The 23,932-nt window shown below is 42.7% G+C and overlaps 1 protein-coding gene across 4 annotated transcripts in view; it reads right to left on the bottom strand.

Moving 5' to 3' along the window:
- The window catches only part of casz1 (castor zinc finger 1), a 74,231-nt gene extending 51,108 nt beyond the window's left edge, over window positions 1-23,123 (bottom strand). For 2 of the 4 annotated variants that reach the window (XM_041945547.1, XM_041945548.1), the window contains exon 1: window positions 22,767-23,118. In XM_041945547.1, coding sequence (XP_041801481.1) covers window positions 22,767-22,815 — 49 coding nt within the window. In that variant the 5' untranslated portion in view covers window positions 22,816-23,118. Of the gene's footprint in view, window positions 1-22,766 lie in introns of all 4 variants that reach the window. The other 2 variants (XM_041945545.1, XM_041945546.1) reach the window with 2 other exon arrangements.
- Window positions 23,124-23,932: the final 809 nt, after the last annotated feature.

Genomic DNA, 23,932 nt, shown 5'->3' with positions numbered 1-23,932 from the left:
GATGTGCATTGAAATGTCACAAATGGAGATCAATGCTACATCAGCTATGAGTCGGAGATGAGAGCAGTGAAACACGCTCACACACTCTTTCTCTTACTCTACACTGATTCATCCGGTCAGGCCGAGCCCCAAACGTGGTGCAGTAAACTATGCTGTCAATGTCCGAGCTCTAAAAAGCACAATTACAGAGGACCTCGACTGAATAATTTAAAGAGCATAATTATTGACCTCTATCCGAATTCCTCTGAAAGGTACATTAAGATATAGAAAAGCGCTGGAGGTGGAAGTGGAACTGAGGGAGTGTGTCTCCCCAGGCCTCCCTAATGCACTCTCCTGCTGTACTCTAACTTCCTGTGGACCCCTAATGTGCCCGCTGCTCGCTGGCCTGATGAAGACTACGGTTAATGAGGCCCCTGTTTCTGAAATGAAGTATCTCTGAAACCATCAACATGCATTACTATCAAGCCACCACCCCCACGCCAAACCGCACGTATATACACAAACACACACCACCACACCACCGTCCCAAACCAACATACACACACATACACATAGACCACCAGCCCTTAAACCCCCCACAACCCCCTCCACCTTTTAGTACCACCACGGGTTCTGGTAGGCTGGACCAGTCTGGGGGAAGGGTGGAAGTGGGGAGGGTTTTTTCTTTTCCTTTTTTTTGGAGGTGGGGGGTGTTTGAGGGTTAACTGTCCCTCAGGGGGCTATCAGTGAACTGGGCAGCCGTCACTGCTGGTGTCCCTGGTTCTCAATTGACAACCAGCCTCTGACAGATTAGCAGCTAGTCAAGAGGAATCTATGGCCCCGGACACAATTAAAATAATCACTTTTCTCAAATTTGTAGCTGTATGTATGTGGTCGTGAGTGCGACTGGATTTGAATAAGGCTTTAGAGGAGTGTGTATGTGTGTCTGTGTATGCGTGCGTGTGTGTGTGTGCATTGGGGGGTCGTTGAGAGCTGGCAGCAGGCTTGGGGGAGGATATAGCGAGATGAGGCCTTTTTAATTAAAAGAAAATATTTGTGTTTGCATACTATCGCGGTTGGAACCTGGGACAATTCAGAGAATTCTGGTTGTTTAATGGCTCACTCTTTAAAGTAATTTGAGGTTTTTCAGATCCTCTTTGCATACATGCATTTTTAAAATTTCAATTAGGCAATACATTTTTTTAAGTAAGATTCAGAAGTTGCATGTTTTGGGTTTGTGTTACTGATGTTTTTTGTGTTTTTTTAATAACATTAACATAGTATAAACATATTCCTTTAGGATGGACTTATTTATCAACAGAAAGGTGCTCCTGTCTCTGCTGTATGTCAACCAGGAAGGATAGAGGGCACTGAAATAATTAGGCGACTTCTGCAACATCCTGAATGCCAAGGACAGGTGGATTAAAGTATTAAAACAATCGCATTTCAGTCTTGAAATAGTCCTGTGCACGACTCAGCACCATGCGCATCCGTTCAAGTTCAGCTGCCAGCTCCATAACGCCACAGGAGAGGGATAGAAAAAAAGCCCAATCCCATTAGCTATGTACATGCATCTCAGCAGACCTGCTAGAAACGTGAGCAAATCTCAGAGATGATTATCCCCCAAAGCTCTCAAATGATAATACATAATCGAACAGTACAGAAGATTTCTCTGAAATCTCACAGCCAGCGAGAACTAATTTGTGTTTTCCCATTTGTGTTAGAATCTGGTGCTTTCCAAATGAAAAAAGAAAGAGACTGCTGCAATCAGTCGCCTCTGCACCCGAGGAGACACTTAACTGCTGTCCTCCAATTACAGGCCCGAGAACGGAGCTCCCTACATTAGGAGAAGGAAATTACTTAAGACAAAGGTTAAGACACAAGTTCACATTTGATTCTATTTACAGTGCAAAATTATTAAGAAAGCAAACTGCTTCGTCGCGCCGCTTCACTCAAACATTTGGGTGAACGATCTTCAATTTAACCAGGGGTGTTTAACATAACTCTGTGCTTCAATCAGAGAAAATATAAAAAAAGCTTATTCTTCTGCACAATTTGCTGTGAGTGTGAAGAATTAAACTACAGTCACTTTCTACTGATGTTGGGAAAGAAAAAGGGTTAAGGTTGCTGTTTAAATTCTTTTAAAACTCCATTAGTGAGCTCATTACTATCATGGGGTTTTATCTTATCAGGGACTGAAACGCTTTCTTTAGAGATAACGGATGTATTTCATCAGCATCCACTGGCCAGCTCTCTAAATTGAAGCATCCACTTACATAGATGTCTGTGAATAAAAAAAATATTTGAATCAGACAAAAAAAAAGTTCTGTTTCTAAAAAATAAGTGATGATGTGCAATGCTTTTAATTCAATTTTGTGTACATAGAATACAGGTTACACAAGCAGTGGAAAGACCCTCTTTTCTTACAACTGACAATAATTAAGGTGAGCTGTTAAATGAAATCTAAGCCTCTAAGCCCACCTCCTGCCATCTGTGGCTCCAATATTAGAGCTCGGGGAGGTTCTTTCTTTCGCCTTCTTGAGGGAACAGCGGAGAAATAAGTGCCGTCTATACTACGAGTCAGAGTACCACGGTCAACCTGCTTGCCGTGGAGGTGGAGTGAACAGTCTGTGACAGAAAACAAACAGGAAGCCGAAAGAGAGAGAGAGAGAGAGAGAGAGAGAGAGAGAAACCTGTGCCCTTCAGTCTCCCCCAGTAAAGACGCTCTTAACCAGGTCTGACAGCTGACAGCTCCTTGGCAATTGGGGTCAGTTAAAGGAAAAGTAGCTCAAGTTTTGTTGGGGCTTTGGCTTCAGAGATGTTCAGGAGCCACTGCCCACCGCAGCATCAAAGGGGATTATAGGGACAGGGCCATCTGTTGCCAGAATAAGCGTGAGCCCTTTTATGTCTCTGCCTGTATGGCTGGGTGAGTGTGTGTGTGTGTTTGTCAGCGTGTTTGTGTTTGTTTGAGAAAGACAGCGAGAGAGCAAGACACAGAATCCCTCATGTCTCTGTACTTCTAACTTAAAGGGCAGCAGAGGAGAGGGGTGCGGCCTACACTAGGGCAGACAACTGGTTTTAATCTGGGTTGGGGGCACTAAAGGTTAAAATCAGGTCAGACAGGGCATCACCATCACATGGTGGAGTCCCTTAAAGGTTGAATACGCCAGTCAGGTATGAGTGTGACGATGATAAGTAAGCTCACATGATCTTTACCAAAGTTAGGATCCACGGATTGTATTTCTGTTCAACACTGGTTTACTAAAACAGCATCTTACTCTAATCGCAAATAGTGTGTCTTTTGTCATCCAGGCAAAACACAGAACTTCTTTCTGTTGTGGGTTTATTGGAACACAGTGCCAACCTTGTTCCCCCTTCACCTCTCTAATTTGTTTTGGGTCCTGTTCCTGGCCTCCGCCTGGGAATGTTTTCACGTCGATAGTCTGCTACCTTTTAGCTGAGCCGCCCAGTGCTTGACCTACTGCCGACACTTATTTTCAGCACTCTAATTGTCGTTTAATCACATATCAACCTGTCACTTAAAGACCCCCTTTTTTTCAAGGGGGAACATTTGCATATGTTGTAAAACTAATTCCTATCGAAAGCTCCAGTGGCTGTGAAAGCGGGCGCTCTGTCTCTCTTTTACTTTCACACCCGTGTAGACACAGTTAAGCACAAGAGAGAGAAGGAGAGAGTAAAACACACACATGCACACACGCAGAAAAGTCTACTGTATCTCACCTTAAGAGACAAAAACACACATAGGCAGACGCCATACCTGATATTCTCGATTCAGGTGGTTTTATCACATTTGTTAACAGTGTGTGGTGACACGTAACGTGTTAGAATAGGGACAGCGACAAGAGTGATTCAGAGCGCACGTACTCGTGCGAGCCAAAACGAAGGTGACAGTGAATGTATAGTGTTATAAAGGAATCAATTAGAGTTAATACTGTATCACTCTTTCAAACGTTACATTCATTTGTTCACACTTAGATAAAGGTACTGCAAAACAGGTTGTGCCGGGTTTACTTGGAAGACTATGCAACATTTACATTATCACCCTCATACATCGAGGAGCCATGTTCCGCTTGAGTGGTGGCGGCAAAGCAGAGGGGGGAGTGAGAATCATGTTTTTCGGGCCCAAGGAATGCCAGTCCTCAGGAGATCTCCCCCTCTAATTACAGAGTGGGGGAAAAAAAAGCTCTTTGTTCCACCTTTTATTACATTAATTGATAAAACGGAGCTTGGGTGGAGACGTCTTATGGGGGGGGGTATAAGACGGGATGGGGCTGGGGGTGAATTGAGGGGGATCCTTTGGGCAGATGAAGGTGGGCGAGAGGCTTTTGGAGCTGAGGTCCTATTTTCAGAGGACTCCTAATCCCGTTAGGGGCCCCGATGGTGGCACAACCACGGCGCTCTGCTTTCCCACAGCCACCGGTGGCTGCAGAGTTGAGGAGGGGAATGGTAGCAGCGGGGCGGACGATGGTGTGGAGGGTGAGAGTCCCGGCAGCGTTGTCTGGGCCCAGGCCTTAATTAACTGTCTCTTCAGGGGGTCCTGAGGGCCACACTGAGACCCTATGTCACAAACGCCAGAAAGCAATGGGAAGCTTTAAGAGGAAGTGGCATCTCACCCACTGTGGAATCGCAGGAAACCCCATGGATCTTTAATATGGACCCCATACAGCTCAAAGCCATATAGATGTCGCAGGACATTAGCAGGGCTATTTTATGACTGGTTATTAGTTTAGCACAAATTGCACAGGTGCTTGATATTTTATACTATACAGCCATTCAATTAGAAACTAAATATGAAAGTCTGAAATACCAAAGGAAAAATATTCTGAAATCAGCATTTACTTTTAACATGACAAGTAAAAAGGACAATAAGTTCCATTTCTATTTGTGCAGGATTGGCCAATCTTATTTGTCAGTGGTTAAGTAGCTGTAACAGGCTTTGTCAGGGCTGTAATCTGCTTCTGCTCGTTTAGGCTACCTGCAGACAACAGAGGCTGGGAAGTGTTGGTACAGTAGCCAAACGGAGTCAGAATATGTTACAGAGGCAATTAAACATGTTGGTGTGTGCGTACACACACACACAACAGTGTCAGAGGTGCTAAGCCGGGCCAAACACGCCTCATTGAAATGTCCATCTTAAAGCCACCCAAGTTCCTCATCTCCCCCGCCCTGCGACAACCAAGATGCTTCAAGACTGTCAAAAGCATTTTCCACAAAGCTGAGGAGAGGGCAAAGAAAAAAAGGACCTGCCACTGTCACATGCATGCTTGCGCGTGCACACACGCTTGCGAGGCTGTCAGGTAAATTAGATCTGAAAGCTGACAATTTCTGACCATATTTCCTTGATTATTTCGAACAAATGCACACCAGCCGCTCTAAGGAGATTAAAGTGACATAAAAGTCCCGAGTGGGAGGAGGGAGGGCAGAGAATCCAGGTCACCCCCATTTGTCCCCCTGCCTGACAGCAGCTATATCGCTATCCAATCCAATAAAAGTCCCCCCCTCCTTTTGCTTTAATTAATTTTACAGCTAGCTTGCTTAATTACTTTCAATCAAAATCCTCTTGCCATCACAAAATTAGAAATGGTTCAACTCCATTAGTCTAAATTCTTCATTTACATACACAAAGACTGTCAGCTCTTGCTAAGCAAACGGCCTCCTGCTTGATGAGATTGTTTTTTTTCACACACTCTATCACTCTCTCGCTCACACACAAGCATGCGACTGTGGTGTTAATTTTTTTGAAAGGAGAAAAGTAGCATAAAATTATTTGATCCCTTTACTTAAGACATTCTCTCCCTAATCAGGGCTCAGGTAAGCTGTGGCGCACATCATCCAAGGTAATGGAGAGTAGAGTGTGCACCTACAACTGTCGAAATTCATTACATCCACAACTCTGTGTCAAAAGAAAACTGCCCACCTTAAACAATGCAGCACTTACAATACACTGCGTATAATGAAGCTAACTAGTTTTTCCTCTGGATTAGCTGTTATTTCCAAAGCAATAGACAAGGTGCAGATTACCCGGTGACACATACATAAATCTGCCTCCTTTGTGGCAGGGTGTCAGTAGACTGTGGAAACTAGCGACGCACCAACGCCGGTTGGCTGCTGTGAGCAAACCAACGGGACTTTTCAGAGGGTTGAGGGCCCATGCCCTGCCGCCTGATCACTTCAACTTGGCACACAGACATCCTCTCCATCACACACACTGCCTAAGGCCTACACATCATCAAGAATTAAGGACATGCAGATAGGGTTTGTGCACTGACCAAAGTGAAAACCCAGGCACACAAGCACACCACTGCATGTGCATGCACACCCACACATACACTTCACACACACTACTAGTGCCATAATTAGGTCTTGCGATGGAGGCATTAAACTGGCATAATGCACTCACTGCTGCAGTGTACTATCACAAAATATATCGACACTAAACCTACATGCTCATCAGTGACACCCTCCTATTGCTTTTATTTCTTTATTCGCATGCAAGCTACTCATCAGGCCCAGTGCAAAACTGCACAACACAACAGCCTTTGATCTGCTGTGTTCAGATCATCTTACAGGTGCTGGCCTTTTATAAAGGTGGAGTTGTGGGGGGGAAAACACCTCGAAAGAGGTAAGGAGGGCTTGTATTTATGAACATTGTGTCACTGTCTGGAAACACTTATAATATAATCCCCAACAAGTGACCATGAGATGGTGGCAGGAAACAAAAAAGGGGCAACCCTTATGGGTTGCAAGGCTGAATACAATGCAGGTCTGACCTGGCCCCTTTACTCTGCGTCTGCAATCACCGGTTTCCCTTGCCCTCTTTAACCAGTCCCCATTAACACTGTTAATTATCCAAATCCATCATTCTTGGGGTAAATGAAGACTGCCTCTTTAATTCAATTTAATAGGATCATTTTCCAACTCACGTTCACTTTAGCCCCAGCTGCCCGCCCACTTGTCCCCCACTGTGTCTCCCCCACTGTATATTCACTCCCTTGGCTGTATCCTCTATGGTCCAGCTCTCTCCCATTGGTCCAAGGGGAGGGTGATGAGGGCTAAGGCTTGATGGCAGCGATGGGCTGACACACTGTTGATCTCCCCTGTCTTGTCTTGGCTCGGCTGGTGGCGAGCAGCAGTTCTGGGTTCCCAGTCTGCTGTGCACACTGCCTGCCTGCCTGCCGCACACACACGCACACAGACACACACACACACACACAGGCTCACAGTACCAGCCATGCTCACCGGGGCTTAGCTAATCCTGTCACATCAGGCCACGTTGGCTGAGTTGAGGCCTTTAGAAGCAACCCCCCCCAACCACCACCGCCATGTACCTCCACACTTTGCCACCACTCCTTCACTGACTCCTCTCACTCACTCACTTTCTCTCTCTCTCTTACTCCTTTGTTCATTTCACAAGGTCATGGGTGGCCAACTACAGCACGTGAGTGGTGAGATGGGACAGCTGACGAATCCCTGTGTGTTCCAGCCGTGCAAGCAGACCTTATCTTATGGCTAACGTGCAACACAAGCAAATGCTGTGATATGGAATAAATCATAAATAAATAAAACATGATTGTGCATTTATTGCAACTTTATAACTTCTCTTTTGCAAAGTTACATTTAAGTCGCAACGTGACCATTTATCAAACATAATTTTCTCTATTTTCTCTCTTTCAGAGACCATTTTACTTGATTGCTGTTACTGTAAGAGGCTGGCATGCATGTCAACCGCTATGAAGGCATACCACTAAAATGTGTTTATAAAATATACAGGTGTCATTTTGTCTTTACTTGCCTGAAGTATGTCATAGTGGTATCAGTGTCAAAACACATTTTCCATGCAGCATTGCCTGGGTGTGGAAACTGGACACTCCTGCCCTTTAATCTGACTTTCAAGCTATAAAAGCACAGCTATATCAAGACTGACTTAGGCTGTTTTATATGCCTTCTACGATTTTCCTTACACAGGACTTTCCGTGCTGAGGCCAGTGAGATTCTTCCAGAAGTTCAACTACAATTGCAAATCACAGAAAAATTGAATACAAGAAAATAGAAACTTAATTCCAAATGATTAAATATTTTTAATACAAACAGCCGCGAGCACACAGTATTGTGTTACAATGTTGTTCTTAAATTCTCTGAAGAATCTGCTAAATACTGGCTTTCCTTATCCCATTATTCAGTGTGAGGGTTAATTTGGCCCCATTTCCACAGTGCACCCCCTCCCATCCCCCACGACTAAACACACTCAAACCCACACATACACAAACATACAAACGCACACAGTGTTCCCTTTAAATTTTTTCCCAGACTTTCTTTGTTGAGCCATTTGAGACAGACTCTGGGAGAGTTTCAAATGATTTTAGCCATGATTTAATTTGGTTTGTTAAAGGGTGATGTCAGCACAATGGGAGACGAGCCTCTAAATCCACTACATTCACCCAAAATGCCCAGATGAGATAATCGTTGGTGACGTCTACGAAAACACTTATTATATTTGCCCATCGCCTGGCTGAAGCTGTTAAAACTCATCAGCGTTATTCCCATTTTTTTTCTCTGGGAAAGAGAAAAAAAAAATTAGCTCAACTTATAGTCAAAACTGTCACCCCTTTTAAAGAGACAGTGCTACATTGTTGTGGCTGTGGATAGAGTTTTATAAATGGAAAAAGACAGGGCAGAGGGCTATCGGGTGTCTATTCAATACTCATTTCGTTTGCACCCAATACTAATTAAATAAAACACGCACAACTTTTTAATTGGTTTTGCAGAGATCAACAGTTTCAAGGAAGTTGAAAAAGTATAGTGTCTACTGTAGTTGTATATGCACATTCATCATTAGTAAGCATTAATAACAGTCATTCTAGAAACTGTGAATGAGCACTGCTTGTCCCTTGACTTGTCCACACAATTCGAAAGGGCTTGGGCCTGACAAGGCAGCAAAGGAGATAAGAAATGGATCAACGTGAGCCTTTCTCATAGCTTAATTTATTTTAAATCCAAGCCCTATTTACACACTGCGCACCGGCAGGGCTTGTCAGCTCCAACTAGCATTGAGATATTTAAAACCATTAATGCTGAACAGCGGCAGGCTGAACGTGTATGACACAAGCCGTCGCCGTGTGAAACAAAGCCAGATCTGTAACTGCCACAGCTCCCACTTTTGAACACAGCAAGGCTACAAAAATGGTAACCATGCACTTAAACAATATGTATAATGATACAACTGCCAGACCTTTTTACATGTGAGAGAAAAAGGTTTTAAAAAAAACTAAACAAGCCTACAATGAGCGAGAGAAGAAAAGGAGTGCTCTATTTCTCATCTAGTGAATGCACAAGCCAGGTTCAGTGTATCTTTAGCACAGGGGCTAGCCCCATAGAGGCAGGGGTCAGGATATGAAACACACAGGCTATCCGCCTCCCGACAGGATATCCTCGTGGATCAGCAGCGGTAGCCATGTTGACCCGCCCCGTTATTAAAGAGGCTAATCTGTTCAACATGTCAATGTTAGCACTTTTAGCTGCGATTAATAAAAGAAGACCCCAAGAGTGCTGTGTGTGCTTTTTCAGTGCCCCAGGTTGTTTTCATTTGGTTTGTATTTTTAGTGGTTTTCACTGTTTGGTAATTCAACAGTCCTTTTTTCTCCTATTAGCATAAACAGTGTAAATTATTAACTTTGTTAAAAGAATTATAATCAACCCTGAATCCTAAGCTCTGTAGTAGCTTTGTGTGTTTTTCCCTTTCTGCCACTGGCAAAGAGGCACTATGGCAATGCAGATATCATTAAAGCAAATGTAACTTTATATTTTATAGATAGGGAACAATATGCTTGTGATGCCTGACTTTGTGGCCATTTATGTGATGCTTAAAATGTATGGCCCAGTGGCTTTCACAGGCTGGTAGTAATAGAACTGCTCTCTAACAGACTTGCTTTCTAAGTGCCTGGTGCTGTGTCTTAATTTGTAATCTAGTCAAACCAATTGTCCGCTAGCTAAAAAGGTCACAGAGACAATAGACTACACAGCCTCCCGCAATGTAGAGAAAGCCCAGGGTGTCTTTTGTAGCTTTTTAACCAAAGATGTAATTAAGACACCTTCATCTTCAGGGGTGAGAAGGGCACCAACAAGAGTCTGCTGGAAACACAAGAGGAACTTCACATTACTGGAAACAGAAGTGAGACGCACACTAAGAGAGAACATTTGGTTAGAGGTGAAAAGCACCTGTCTCCGCAACAAAATGTCACCACGGAGGACATTTTTACCACCTCGTGCAGTCGGCATGTGATTTTATACATTGTGACCAACGAGTGCGGTGAAGAAAGCTTGTTGGGAAAAACTGAGTGATGCAAAGCAACACAGGAGAGGCAGAGGGGGGGACTTAAAGGACGTGATTTATCTGGGCTTGATTGCGTGTTAATCGAGGTTACGTGTATTAAGTGGAATCTAATTGGAACAGACACTGGCAGTCTGACAGATCGACATGATGCAGATGGATTGAGGGGGGGAGAAAGGGGGAGTGAGGGAGACAGGGAAAGGAAGAGGGACTGGGAGAGAGAAGGGTAGTGCAGTCGAGGAAAGGCAGAGCAGAGGCAAATGAAATGCATCTTTTTGCTACTTTACATTAAAATAAAACCACCAAAGCTTTTTAAGCTGTTGAATAAGAAGAAAGAAGACGCTGCCGTTAGGCTCGTCTCACGTGCGTCTCATGATTGGCGGCTGATGAGACATGTAACCCTTCTAGAGGAGGACACACACGGGCGAGATTGTGAGTGACAGGGCACAGCACTGGAGTTTGCCCTCCCCTTCCAGTTGCCACAAACATTCATTTCTTCTTTATTGGAAATGAAGGGGGAAAAAAAAAACACCCCTCCAAAAACACACGAGGTAAAGAGGCCGAGTGACAGCTGCAGGAAAATTCTCACCTCGACGAGGGGACGAGCAAGTGTTCGACCAGTCCTTCTGACTCTCTGCCCCTCCTGACAGGCGACAACTGTTTCGAAGGCCCTCTCCTCTCCCCAAATCTGAGGCATTTAGCTAGTGGACTGAATGACCCTTTTCAAATGTTACCAGAGTAACAGACCGTAAAAGATGACCACCTGTTAAGGCCAAGCAACTGCTAACTCATAACTAATATACCGCAGACTCTATGGACAAATAAGGAGAACGCAGTTTGTGGAAAAGGTTCACAGAACAGAAATTAAGATTTGAAGTAGAGGATATGGTGTTGCATGGACTTAATTTCTGTTGCAGCATTGCTCTGAATTGGTCAGTGTGGCTATAATTGGTAACGGGGGGATACAAAGTGTGAGTGACATGAACGGCCTCAGAGCAGCGAATAGCCCAGGAGCAAAAATGACTGTCACAGTGCCATTATCTAAATCTGGGTTAAAAATACAGTGGTTCCTGACGAAAGGGTCACTTCCACTGATAGCTGGCCAAAATGAAGGGAAGCAAGAGCAAATGAACGTTCAAAGGTACTAGAAAATGACTCATAGAATGTGTACAGAGAGCAGAGGGGAGAAGGAGAGAGAAACAGAGAAAGAAGTAAAAAGACAAAGAGAGGAACTGTGGGCATAATTTAGAGGCAGTTTGCAGGATACCACAGCACTCGAAACTTCACTCATCAACGCAAAATGCCCAAATTGTTCCCGACATGATCCCGTCACAGCGCAGAGACAGAGGAGTTGCTTCGGTCATCCGCTGATTTGATCCATTATGACTGTTACACTAATGGCATTAATAAGGGCAAAATTGCTATTTTGAAACGCAGAATTTTCATCCTCTTCATTTGGCTAACCTTATCGCCTTTCTCCTCTTCCTACATGAAAGCCCACCGCGGGTGTGCATGTGTGTGGGCGTATTCGAGTGTGTCTGGGCCCCCACCATGTAATGGCTATAAGGTCATCTCTATTTTCCAGGCTTGGTGTACAATGTCGTCGGATTGCAACATTTTTCACGGTTTAAAAACAACAACATGAGCTTTGAAATTTGACTCCCTGCTATTTTTGATAGATTGGTTACAACGTTGTGCTCACCAGCTGGCCCTGATAAAACACCCCAACCTCATTTAACACTGCCTCAACAAATTTTCATCAAAACCTTTTGTATATTCTTTCAGCTTTAAAAACTAAAACATACACTCAAAATAAAATGGACAACATTGTGTTACACTGAATACATTAAAAAGAGAAGTTGTTTAAGTGTATTACATATATGTGTCCCTGGCCTGTTTTTTTTAATGTACACTGAACTCAGTGTATCACAGTGAATGTGTCTGCATGTTTCCAGTGCATTTGTACTCAATGCGAGTATATGTGTGTATGTTCAGCCCTCATCAGCCTCTAACATTGAGAGGAATGACACTCTGTGATCAAGGACATGAATTGCTCATTGATTTTTAGGGGCCAGCTTAACTATCCATTCCAATTGATTTTTAGCTTTGCTGGGTGTGCGAGTTATGGCAGTTTTAATGTATCATCTGTATGTGTACTCATCACCCACTGAAACGGGATTTACAACAGTGTGTGGAAAATGCATATACAATACCGTGTGCAAATGTGAGCCACGGACTTCCCTTTTGTTCTTTTTCCATTATACATCCCATGAAGTGGAAACCACAAAAGCTCTCGTGTCTTACAATAAGTGGAAAAAAACAACCTTTAAAATGCTTTTTTATATATACCTTAGCCATTATCTGCCTCTGAACTTGGTAAATGTTCTATAGCATTGTTGGTTTTTTTTTTATCTTGAGACATTTATGGAAAATAAAACCAAAAGTGTGTGAATGAACTGTGACACCCCCAATGTTAACCAGTGTTGCTTACAGCATGTATTTCAGCTTACAGTATTTCGTAGCCATGTAAACCAGAAAAGAGTAGAAATTTCAAGAGGGTTCAGTGCCTCATGCAGCACAAACAGTCATACCACAGCTCTGCCAGAAACAATCGCCATGGGGAAAAAAAAGCACATAAGTTTGACACTCTTTCAAGCCCTTTCAGTTGTATGAGATACACCAAACAGTCATCTTTTTACATTTAGGAGGATACTGCCATCATACCTCATATTACCCATCAATTAACAATTCATACAAACTATTAATAATCAATGGTTTGATGATGTAAGAGACAAAGTCAGAGCAATGTGATCCAAAAGGCGGTCTAAAGTCATCTGTCAGGTAGAAAGTCATTAAAATAGGGGCTCGTTTTCCTGTGCCAAGCTTAGGTTTCACTGAGGCAGGGATACATTTCTATTCTTCAGCAAAAGGCTGTGCTCTCATATGATATCATCTCCTTCAGAACATTACTCTCAATGGCTTGTCTTTTTTGTCTTTTGTGCTTTTCTCCAATTTAAATGGTCCTTTTTTCCACATGGTTTGGGTGAAGCGGTCCTCTATGTGAGGTAACTGCCTTTTGTTCAGTGAAAAGGGCTGCATAAAGCACACTTTACTCCATCCTTAAAAAAAACAAGTCTGCTTAATTAATGTTTTACAAGTGCTGCTGTATTCTTAGAAAAAAAAAGAGCCTCTATCAAAGCCGGCAGGTTCAGATTACGTACGCTAATTGAAATTCTGAATTTCTAAGCCAACTTCTTTTTTTCCCTGCTCCCGCTCTTTCTCCCTGCGCACACAATAAAGCCTAGCGTTTTGTAGTCCACAAATGACATCAAATCATCTAAGTAATATGGGCTTTTCTTTTTTTCCTGTATTCTCATGTTCTGCTAGTGGGTTCATGAGACAGCTTAATAAAGCAGTAAATGCTTGGGGAAGCCTGAGACCCTACTGTGTGTGTGTGTGTGCGTGTACGTGTGCAGGCACGTCTGTGCATATGTGCACACGCATGCTCTCGTGTTTTACCTCCACCAGGGACCTCAAAGCAGAAGGCAAAGCCTGGTTCCACACTCGTGCAGATTTTCCCAAAGAATTAAGCAAGAATAAAGCCAATGAACAAAAGAGAATGACTAATACCTAAACCAAAGCCAAAACTAAGACACTTATCTCATGGGTTGACACTGATCGAGTCCATATTAATGCAGCCTGAGCTAAATGAATACAGCATAATTTACAGGTTATACATATGCCGGGGGAAGGCAGGTTGTGTGAACAGCTGCAGGTGTGGAAGCGCGAGGCTGAGGCCGAGTTTGGACAACCATCACAGACAGCGATCAGCACAATAGAGAAAACACAGGTTTCTACGCACTGATGGCAATGATCTGAGATGTAGTGGGAGATTGGATCAACTAGGATATGGAACAAAATCTTTTTAGCTCAGCTCATAGTCTGCACATACACACTTGTTTGTTTTCTCGGGGAAGGTTTCAACCTTTCCTACCGTCATTACTTATCTGGCAAGGTAGCTGTAGCGGGCAATTACATAAATTACAGAGTTTAAAAAAATGTCATCCTTGATAACCTTTGTTCTGAGTTAATCATTGCAAGGAAAGAAAACTGCTTCTCTTCTCTTCTCTTTTATATTTACCCAAACTCCCTCCTTTCAACGGGGTATTATTTTATTGGCTTGTTTTGCAAGCATTATAACTTTGCATTCTTCTCCCAAGGTCAGTTTCTAGTGTGCCACGAGGAGTATTTACACATGGGGCTTTTCAGGTCAGTTCCATTGTATTTACATCAAATAATTTTTGATAAGGGATGTAAAAGACCTATAAACCCAACATCATAAACGGGAGGTGTAGTTGAAATAAGGACAAAAGATCAACGGCTGAATTTTTCCTTATCTTAGACACGTTGATATTTTTGAGTCAACTCTTTTGACACCCCCCCCCCCCTTCTCCCCCCGCACAGAGCTGAGTAGAAGCGTGGACTTGTTAGATTTAGTCCAATGGCTTCCCAGTGTGGCCAGCAAGCGAGCTCTTGTTTCATAGAGAAGTACCTCCCCTGTTATCTCCCTAGCACTATAATCACTTAACAAAGACGTGGGCATTTGCACAAATTAAAACATCAATAATGCATAAGTGCTTTTCAGTTTTGAGCTGCAGTGTCCCTGTATTGGGATGAAATACCCCCTCTACCAGTGGAAAAACTGTGCTCGCCATCTTCTGTCCCACAAATGACTTCAAGAAGCCAGGCCCTGCTTTGAGCAACAACCCCCCTTCTCCTAAAGTTGAGGCTAAAGCTGTGGTGAACATTTGGGATCTGCTTTGGTAACGGGACAAAATGGCTGGGCTGAGTGGGATGCGGAAGTTGTTTTAAAGCAAGAGGCGGTAAGTGGTGGTGGTGCATCAATGCAAACAGGCAACACCCTTGAGTGGCGCAGCGTGGCATCCTTCCATAAACAACACCACCGCCGTGTCCCCGACATTTATGATTTGTGGTCAGAATGGCAACACAGGCCTGATTCCAACCAAGTCTGCATGTTTGCCCTATCGTTACATGGCTAAATCTGCCCAACCTAGTCTCTTATTTTCCCAGATGAAAACACCAGACGTTTCATATGGTTGTCAGAGAGCTCTGCTTAAAACAAGTCATATGAGAACATTACACTTGGACAAGGAAGGGAAGGGCGGGGGCATCATGGGAAAGAAACTTAGTGACACTTGTGAAACCAGGATGCTGTTCAGGCTACTGTTTAATTTGAGAAAAAAAAACCCTGCTTTATATTTATTACTGCAGTTGCGAATATGAACTGTGTTGAGCTGACTATGGAGGTTGGAGGAGTTAAGTATTATTATTGGAATAGTAAATCCATGACCAGTACTGTTCCAACACCAATAGAGGACAAGCCATCCTATACAGATGGCCTCAAGGACAATTAGCAGTAATGATTGGTTGCCACATAAATGAGGGAAATTCTATTTGCTACTGCACTTGCTGATGATCACAGACCAAATGCCTATGACAATAATATGGATGGCTGCTTTAAACTTGAACGTTACTTGGAAATTCGGCCTAAATGTACAGAACACTGGAAAAGAACATTTCTAAAGTATTCGTCTCATTATTTAAGGAATACAAAACAAGGAAAGGTAGAACCTCAACTCTTACACAACCACCACATTATCACGCAGAATAAAGAGATGAGACAAATAGCAGAGTGATCTAAAATATTATCTCTTCAATCATATCCTTTTCCCCAGATATCTTCATTTCCCCCTCCCTTCTCTGTCAGTTAGTCTGGCAAACAATCCCCTTGTTAGCAAACTGTTAAGACAGCCGCTTGGTACACAAATTGCGCTCGACCAAGCGAATTTGTTTTGCAAGGGTGACCTGTTTAATCATCTCATTTTCTTTGGCGGACATTTATTCATCTGGTTTCCACGGTTACAGAGAACATTAAGGGGCTACAGTAATAAGGCTGGAGAGTCAAACAGGTAATAAAAAAATTAACGCCATTTTCCAGCAGCCGAGGACAGTGGGTGAAATGAATCAAGGGAGAGGGGAGAGAAGCAGCGGGGGGAGCAGGGGGAGGGGGGTGTGTGTGGGGGGGCCCCTCCAATATTGTCCAAACAATAAGCCTTAGCGGTTATTTTACTCTGTAGATCAGGTGGTGCTGTTATGGACATGACACTTTGGGCACAGAGCAGGAGAGATAAAGCTTTTAAAGTGGCCCTGCTCCTTTTTTATTGTCATTTAGCGATTACATATCAGAACAATTAAAAGTTAGCCTGAGATATCTATTAACTTTGCTCTTTTTTTATTTCTCTTGTACTTCAGAAGGAAGACAATTTGCTCTCATGGCAATGCAACGTGTCAATAACATGCAAGGGACAACATGACATTTAGATGCCCCGGTGAGAAATGTTTCGTCGCCCTCCCAAGTTGAATCATGTTTTCTAATATTGCCTTTTGAACAACTGAGCACCAGCAGAAGAAAAACAAAGGCAAATAATGTCTGAGCACATAGAGTGTGTCTCTCTCAAACTATTAGAAACATTGACCTGCAAACCAATCGAGAGGGTCCAACTTCTTGCCAAATATAGAAAATTCCAGCACAATGGGGGAACAGGTGCTGAGGGCCCATAGAAAGTGACGAAGCCAAAGAGCTGGGTTGCTGCTGAATGCCAAATAAGGCAGTGAGACACGTTGCACCAAGTCACAAAACAACGCACCGTTATGGGATTTTTGAAGTCTGACGACCGTCATCGATTCTCCCTCAGACTGTCTTCTACACAATACCTACGCAATGTTCAGAACCACATTCAGAGCTGTTTTCCACTTTAATAATAGCCGAACATGAGAAAACAGGCAACAAATTTTATGCATTACTCATTTCTCCACTCCTTCCAAAAGTATTTCTAATTGACAGCAGGGCTTTGGCACTCCTGAATATATGCACAAACGTTCTCAACCTAACCCTTAATCATTTAAATCGTCTGGTTTAACCTGTATTTGGGTATTTTATGACTCTGCCAACACCTGTCCCCCACCCTTGTGAAAAACAAACGAAATTGAATTCTTTCTTTGTTTGCTGTCGTGCTACTTGTATATACATTGTTCCGGGGGTGGCTCCGGTGTGACTGAGGTCGGAGAGGGAAGCACAACTGATGGCAGACGACGTCTCTCAGGAGAGGGAGGGAAAAAGAGATGTCAGCCGAGCCGGCCTCTCGCACACTCTCACACACACAAACACACACACACACACACACACACACACAGCAGTGTAGGATACACACTATAACATCAAACACACAGCGCTCACGTGTCAGAAGGAGCGCTCTCCCCTTCTCACCCCTGACTGAGGCAGGAGCCCGGAGAAACAAACTCCCGTCAAACACGCGGGGTGAAATCCCCAGAAGGGGGATACAGAATGGACAGCAGCGAGGGAAGAAAAAGGCTAAGCTGTGGCTACGGGACTGCCAACTGTTCTGCTAACAGCCTCTTAACAGGTGTGGGCTCTAGAACCATGTAATCCTATCAAGTTACCGAGTTAAAAAAAAAAAAAGAAAGAAAAAAGAAAGAAAGAAATCCAGCAAACTGCGAACTCCTGGGCGCTTCCCCTCTCTCCCCCTCTCTTCTCTATCTTTCTCCCTCTCATTCCGTCTCTGTTGGCAGTGACAGAAATGAACAGCTGGGCTTCAGATTTATCATGTACAGACAGTAATTATTGCTGCTGCTGCCTGCTACTGACCCAAGTGAATAGAATGTCACATGAGAAAACACACGGCAGAAGGGGGACCTGAAGTCGAGGGGTGCCGGGTTGGGGACCGTGTGGGAGATGTGTGTGTGACACCGAAGAGAGAGGAGGGCAGTGTTTAAACGTCACTACGTTCCTGTTTGCAGTCAATTACGGGCGAGGACAGGGGTATTGGCTCTGTAACTCGGCCGAGCAAACATTTTCTCGCTCACAGTGGAGGTGACAGAAAAAAATGTGGTTCCGTGTTTGTTTGTGTCGATTTTTTTCCTTTCCTCCTATGAAAAATAAAGCCAGCGACAGTACAGCAGGCACTAAATTACTGTCAACGAAAAGGTGGCAGAGAACTGAAACTTAAAGATGTGCTCAGCACTAAACGCGAAGTGAGAAGACAGATTCGTTTCAACACCTACTCCTCTCATCCTTTACATTTTCGCCTTACATGTATGATTAACTAAACTCAGCAACAATTATTGATTAATAAAAAACAAGCCACTGATGTTGGACCACACAGTGTTTCCGTCATTATATCAACCCAGCGTGACCCCACCTGCTGTATTTGTTCCAGAGATAAGAGGGTCAGGAGATATACTATCAATTTATTACCCGTGTCAATCACTGTCTTTGTCATTAAGCAGTTAACCCTGCATCTGCTGCTTCCTTTGTCTGTACACACTCGGTCGTACGAAAGTTGTGGTCTGTCACATTCCATACCCACTAACCTACGTACGGACTGGTTCACACCTTAAAGACCCCCTGCCACATTTAAAAGGATTAGTCACCACATTTTGTGCCGGCTTAATCTCTCTTTCAGCTGGCCTAATAAGTGTGCTTCGATAAGCGAAGCATGCAAATTCATTCATGGCCAGTGGAGACCATGCTTTCAGACGAACGCGCCAAAGTCTTCCACTCTGCTAATTACCTCTTCATTTTCCCCTTTTCCCCTCTTATATAGCATATCAACGACTACAGATTATTCTTCTCCCTTACTTTGCATGAAATTATAATTTCATATGTAAGATTAGGAAATGGAGTCAGGGAAAAAAAAAGTTACCAGAAGCTTCTGTTCTTGACTCTGCACAGAAGAATACATGACACGGCATATTCAGCGGTGAGATTAAAAGCAGGATTTCTTTTCGGCTGGTTGCGCTGAGACAAATGAGTTAAACACATTTTTTTCCCAGAAAATAATACATGATAAAACTTTTTTTTTTCCTAATTAATGATACAATTTATAATTCATTATCATAATCCTTTTTAAGATAGTATAATTAAAAAGGATATTTCACCGTTTTCATTTCCCTTATTTTTAGTAGTGCAGTTTAACAAACACGCATTATCTGTGATAATAAAAACTTGGCCTGTTATATTTTAGATAATAAGGGCAATGAAGACCCAAGGTGCAACCTGTTTATCATTCTGGAATATTTCTTCACCGAGTATTAATTAGGCCATTACTCCAGATTGGTGACGGGGAGCTTTGAGGTTTTAATTAGGTGCTGGCCACTGCATGAGTGCACAGGACTGAAGAAAGGGGGTGGTGATGCCACTTGCCTTGCTCCTGGCCCATATCAAGTAGCCCTGAACACTTTGGCTACTGCGGCAAGATGCATGGCAGCCCACGTGCATCTGGAGTTTATTTGATCGTTTGATCTCTAATGTTTCCTCTTTCTACCGGTTAAAAAAAAAAGGCCAGTTGGTGTGATTTGGATATTAAAAGACGGGGGTTAAGGTAATTATGGCGTTGGGTGGCTTGTGTCTGATGACTGGGCACATGCTCAATCAGGACTCAGCTGTCCCTCTCTTTCTGTCTACCCCCCCTTACACATACACGCACACACAAACACACACACTCTCTCTCTCTCTCTCACACACACACACACACACACACACACACACACGCACCTCCCTCCCCTTGTCTGCTGTCTATGTTCCCCCATCTCTCCCCCTGCCACTCTGCTAAAACCAGGCATAACACACACAGCCTCGCGTAACATCAATCAAATACTGAGAGCGGACCATAAAACTACACAAACATATACGCTGCCGTTAACTACTGTACTTGACACTTATTTAATAGTTCTTATACCACGTAGGTGTAAAATCAGAAAAATAAATTTAAAAACAGGAAGGGAATTAATTTAGGAGACAGGAGAATTGAAAGAAAGAATCGATTGGTGAGGTACTGTTTCAAGGACAAAATAAAAAAATCTCTATTTTTGACATTTTTCACAAAACTAAATATAACAAAATAAAACATGAATATAGCCATTTTTCTTGACACACTTAATTTACACAAACCCAAAAAGAGTTATGTAAATTGTGACAGTATATTCCATTGCATATCTAGGAGAACAAAAATCCTATATTTGGTATCATTTGAAAACAGCATTTAAAAAACAAACGCTGAGAATGTGAGTGTTTTTCCCCGGTTGACAAGGCGATACTAATCACCTCGTTGCTGAGAAGCACTCTTCCCTGACAGGGCTCCTTAGAATACAAGGATCCCCCAGGAGAAATCGGCATGAAAGAGGTTAAAGACAATGACTCGCATTTTTTTCCTCCAAATGTCTCCCTGTTAAATTTATTTCAAAACTCTGTTAATCTGCTGTACACAACATTCCCATTAGCATAGCCCAGCCCCCTAATAAAAATTCCGGCTAGTTTAATTAAAAAATGTAAATTTACTGTCATCCAAGGAGCAGCAGAAATAGGAGTGCAACAGCATATTTTATTGCTTAAGACATCAAATTGATTCAGGTTATTGCTAAATTGTGATAAAAGGTTATTGAGGGCCTCCAGAACTGGGCTTGTTTTTCTCCCCCTTTTCGTCCTGGTTTTGTGGAGGGCCGTAAAAGATGGAGAGGGCCACAAAGGGTTAATGAGACAACTCAGTGAGGGAGAAGGCAATCAACATTATGACTCATATGAGGGTAGAAAAACATTTTCCGAGCTGACGAAAAGTTTGAAATTAGGGTGTGTCACAATAACAGTTGTACTTGTTTGTTGTTATTTCAAACTATAATACAGGACACCTTAAATAACCAGACATAATAACCGAGCCCTCATGTATGTCTGAAACCCTGTGGTCACAGTGGTCTGCTATCAGAGTTTTACTTCATAAGAATCATCATCTTTAGATTGTCTTTTATTTTTCAAGAGCACAAAAACCGAGACAGTTTCAAGCGTGCTGAACGGCAAGATTAGACAGCAAGAACAAACAAATAATTGCTGGGAGGACAGAAAAATTAACTCAAAGAGTATATAAATGGCAACTAAAGATATTAAAAACAACAGCCTGGGGCAAAACCTGCTCGAATGAAGTTTGAATTGCAGATTTTTTTTTCTAAAAATATAAAAAGACAAAAACAAAGAATAATTCTGTATATAAATATTTTTTTGCGCATCATGTCTGTAATTTAAAACACTTTGATGCCATTTACAAAGTAACAGCCTGCTCAAAGATATCCCCACAAGCTTTGCTAAATATTTATATACTGTGAGAGTTTAAAATAACGCGTTTCAAAAATAGGGCAGATAAGATTTATCAAAGTCTCCAAAAAGTTAGAGTTTAGTTAGTGAGTGGTAATATTTATGTATGGGGCAAATGATGAAATACAGAGGCACACACACGTATATGTTAAGACACTACTCAGTGCATGCAAACAGAGAACACACACGTACATACAGTACACGCCAAACAGAAAGAACTAGATGTGAACGTGAAATAGGTCTTATTTTAAAACACACACACAAAACCCCTCGTTAAAGTGGCGAGGAGACTGAGGCTCTTAAGTATAAGGTGTAATCCAGTTACAACAGGACAAGTTTACCCTCCCAAAAGTACACACTGAATGACTGTTGTTAACCTGACAGTTACAGGTCTGATACAATTTGAAGTAATCTGCCCCACAGGTGCATTTGCACAGAATTGTTGATCAATGAGAACAATCTTGTTAAATATTTTAAACAAATATCGCTTTTTTTCTAGAATTTGGTCTAACATGTATTGTATTTGATTTATCACAATGTTTACTTTCTAACGTGACATACACCAATGTACTGAACACACGCCAATTAGAAGTACCTGGAAAAGTGTTCGTACTACTCCTGCTCCCTCTACATGTGTGACAACATAAGCAACACAACAGTTTGTTTGCTTTGTCCCCTTGGCAACAAACCCTTAGGCCATTCAATGCACCCTAATGGCATTGCCAGTGCCTCTGTGGGTAAAACCAGTACCTGTATTTCTACACTACCAAATGCTGGCTTATTCAAAAACATGTAATTAAATGAAAGAACTAAACAAGCAGGAAAACACGTATGAAGAAAAAAAAAAAAAGAAGCCTGTTGTGCTGGTCTCATATCCTACAAGAGAAATGCACTCTGACAAGAGAAAATGAAACTGGCTTTGTGAACTTTCTTCACATGTGTGCTGCATGTAACACAGCGTCATGAGTCGCGAGCTAGAGAAATGGCAATCACATTTGATATTGCAGTCACCTTTGGGCACTGTCAAAGAGCTATAAATAAGGGTGTCGCAACACTTGGGTATACGTACGGACTGGCACATAGTTTAATCATGAACAACTTCCCCCTTCAGTATATTTAGTCAGAGATAAAGGCACACCTTTAACTGTCAGCTAATAAAACATATCTGGCAAAAAAGAAAAGAAGAAGAGTACTCACCATATTCAGGGAAGTCGAAGTTAAATCCTCTCAGACATGTAACTTTCATAATATTACTCAACTCTGTTAGAAAGTCATTCGAATGTTGGTTGGTGGAGGGGGAACGAGAGCAGAAAAGTAGCTAGATTAAAAAAAAGGCTTCCTTCAATCATGCACTAAACTCCTTGACATGTAATCTGTCAATAGTTTGTTGCTGAGATAATGCCGGCTGCCACGAGCGGATTTGATTGGCAGCTTACGGCCTGGCCCCTCCTTCCCGTGGTTTGACGGGGGGTAGGTGAAAGAATATGGAGCCTCCCCCTTCTCTGCTCTCTCTCTCTCTCTGCCGCTCACTGTGTCGCTCTCTCTCTCTCTGCCTCTCGTGCGCTGCCTCTCTCTCTCACTCTCTGCTTTGCCCCCATACACACTCACACGCACAGACCAAGCTGTTGGTGATGTTGTCTGAATAGGCTGATAGGAAATTATGGCAGAGGAACCGGAGCAGTTTTTTTTCTCCCTCCCTCAGTGGGCTGGCCTTTTCCATCTTTGTGGTCTTCTAGCCTTTCAACTCTCTTGGGGTGGAGCCTCCACTGCCTCTATTCAAATGAGGGGAGCACAACACTTTAAAAAAAAGGCTTTTTAAGGTGAAGAGATTACATGTTTATTAAATTATATTCTACAATGTGACTACCTGTAAAAGCTTCTTTTTAAACACCAAGACTTCACTGTTGCTTTACATAAAGTATGACTGCAGTCAATAAAAAGATATTTTGACAATTTTGTATGCGATTCCCCTAACTATTAAATCATCACTGAATGTCACACATTAAAGGGACACAGACATATCAAGCACATTTCAAACTGCATTGAATAAGCATGCTTGTCCTCTTACTGTAGTGTCTTGCCTGAAGCATCGAGAGTTTTTATGATATTTGACAGAAATATTAATCCAACACTTTAGCTTGAAGCAAAAAACTCTCACTTCTCTCACAAAACAGAGACCCTCTCTATTTCAGTGCCGTGTAGTACACTTTCTTTGCTTCTTTCCCTCTGAGCACACGCTTTCTCCTTCCCTCCCTGTGATAAGCTATCAGTTTTCATTGTAATTTCAGGTGAAATGATAAACGACAGCCGTTACCAGGTGACAATGAATACTTTATAAGACGAACCCCTTATTTGCCTGGCAG

This window comes from Chelmon rostratus, chromosome 10, assembly GCF_017976325.1.
Source record: "Chelmon rostratus isolate fCheRos1 chromosome 10, fCheRos1.pri, whole genome shotgun sequence".
Lineage (NCBI taxonomy): Eukaryota > Metazoa > Chordata > Actinopteri > Chaetodontiformes > Chaetodontidae > Chelmon > Chelmon rostratus.
The sequence above is the reverse complement of the archived record's forward strand: the minus strand, read 5'-3'. Positions and strand labels throughout refer to the sequence as shown.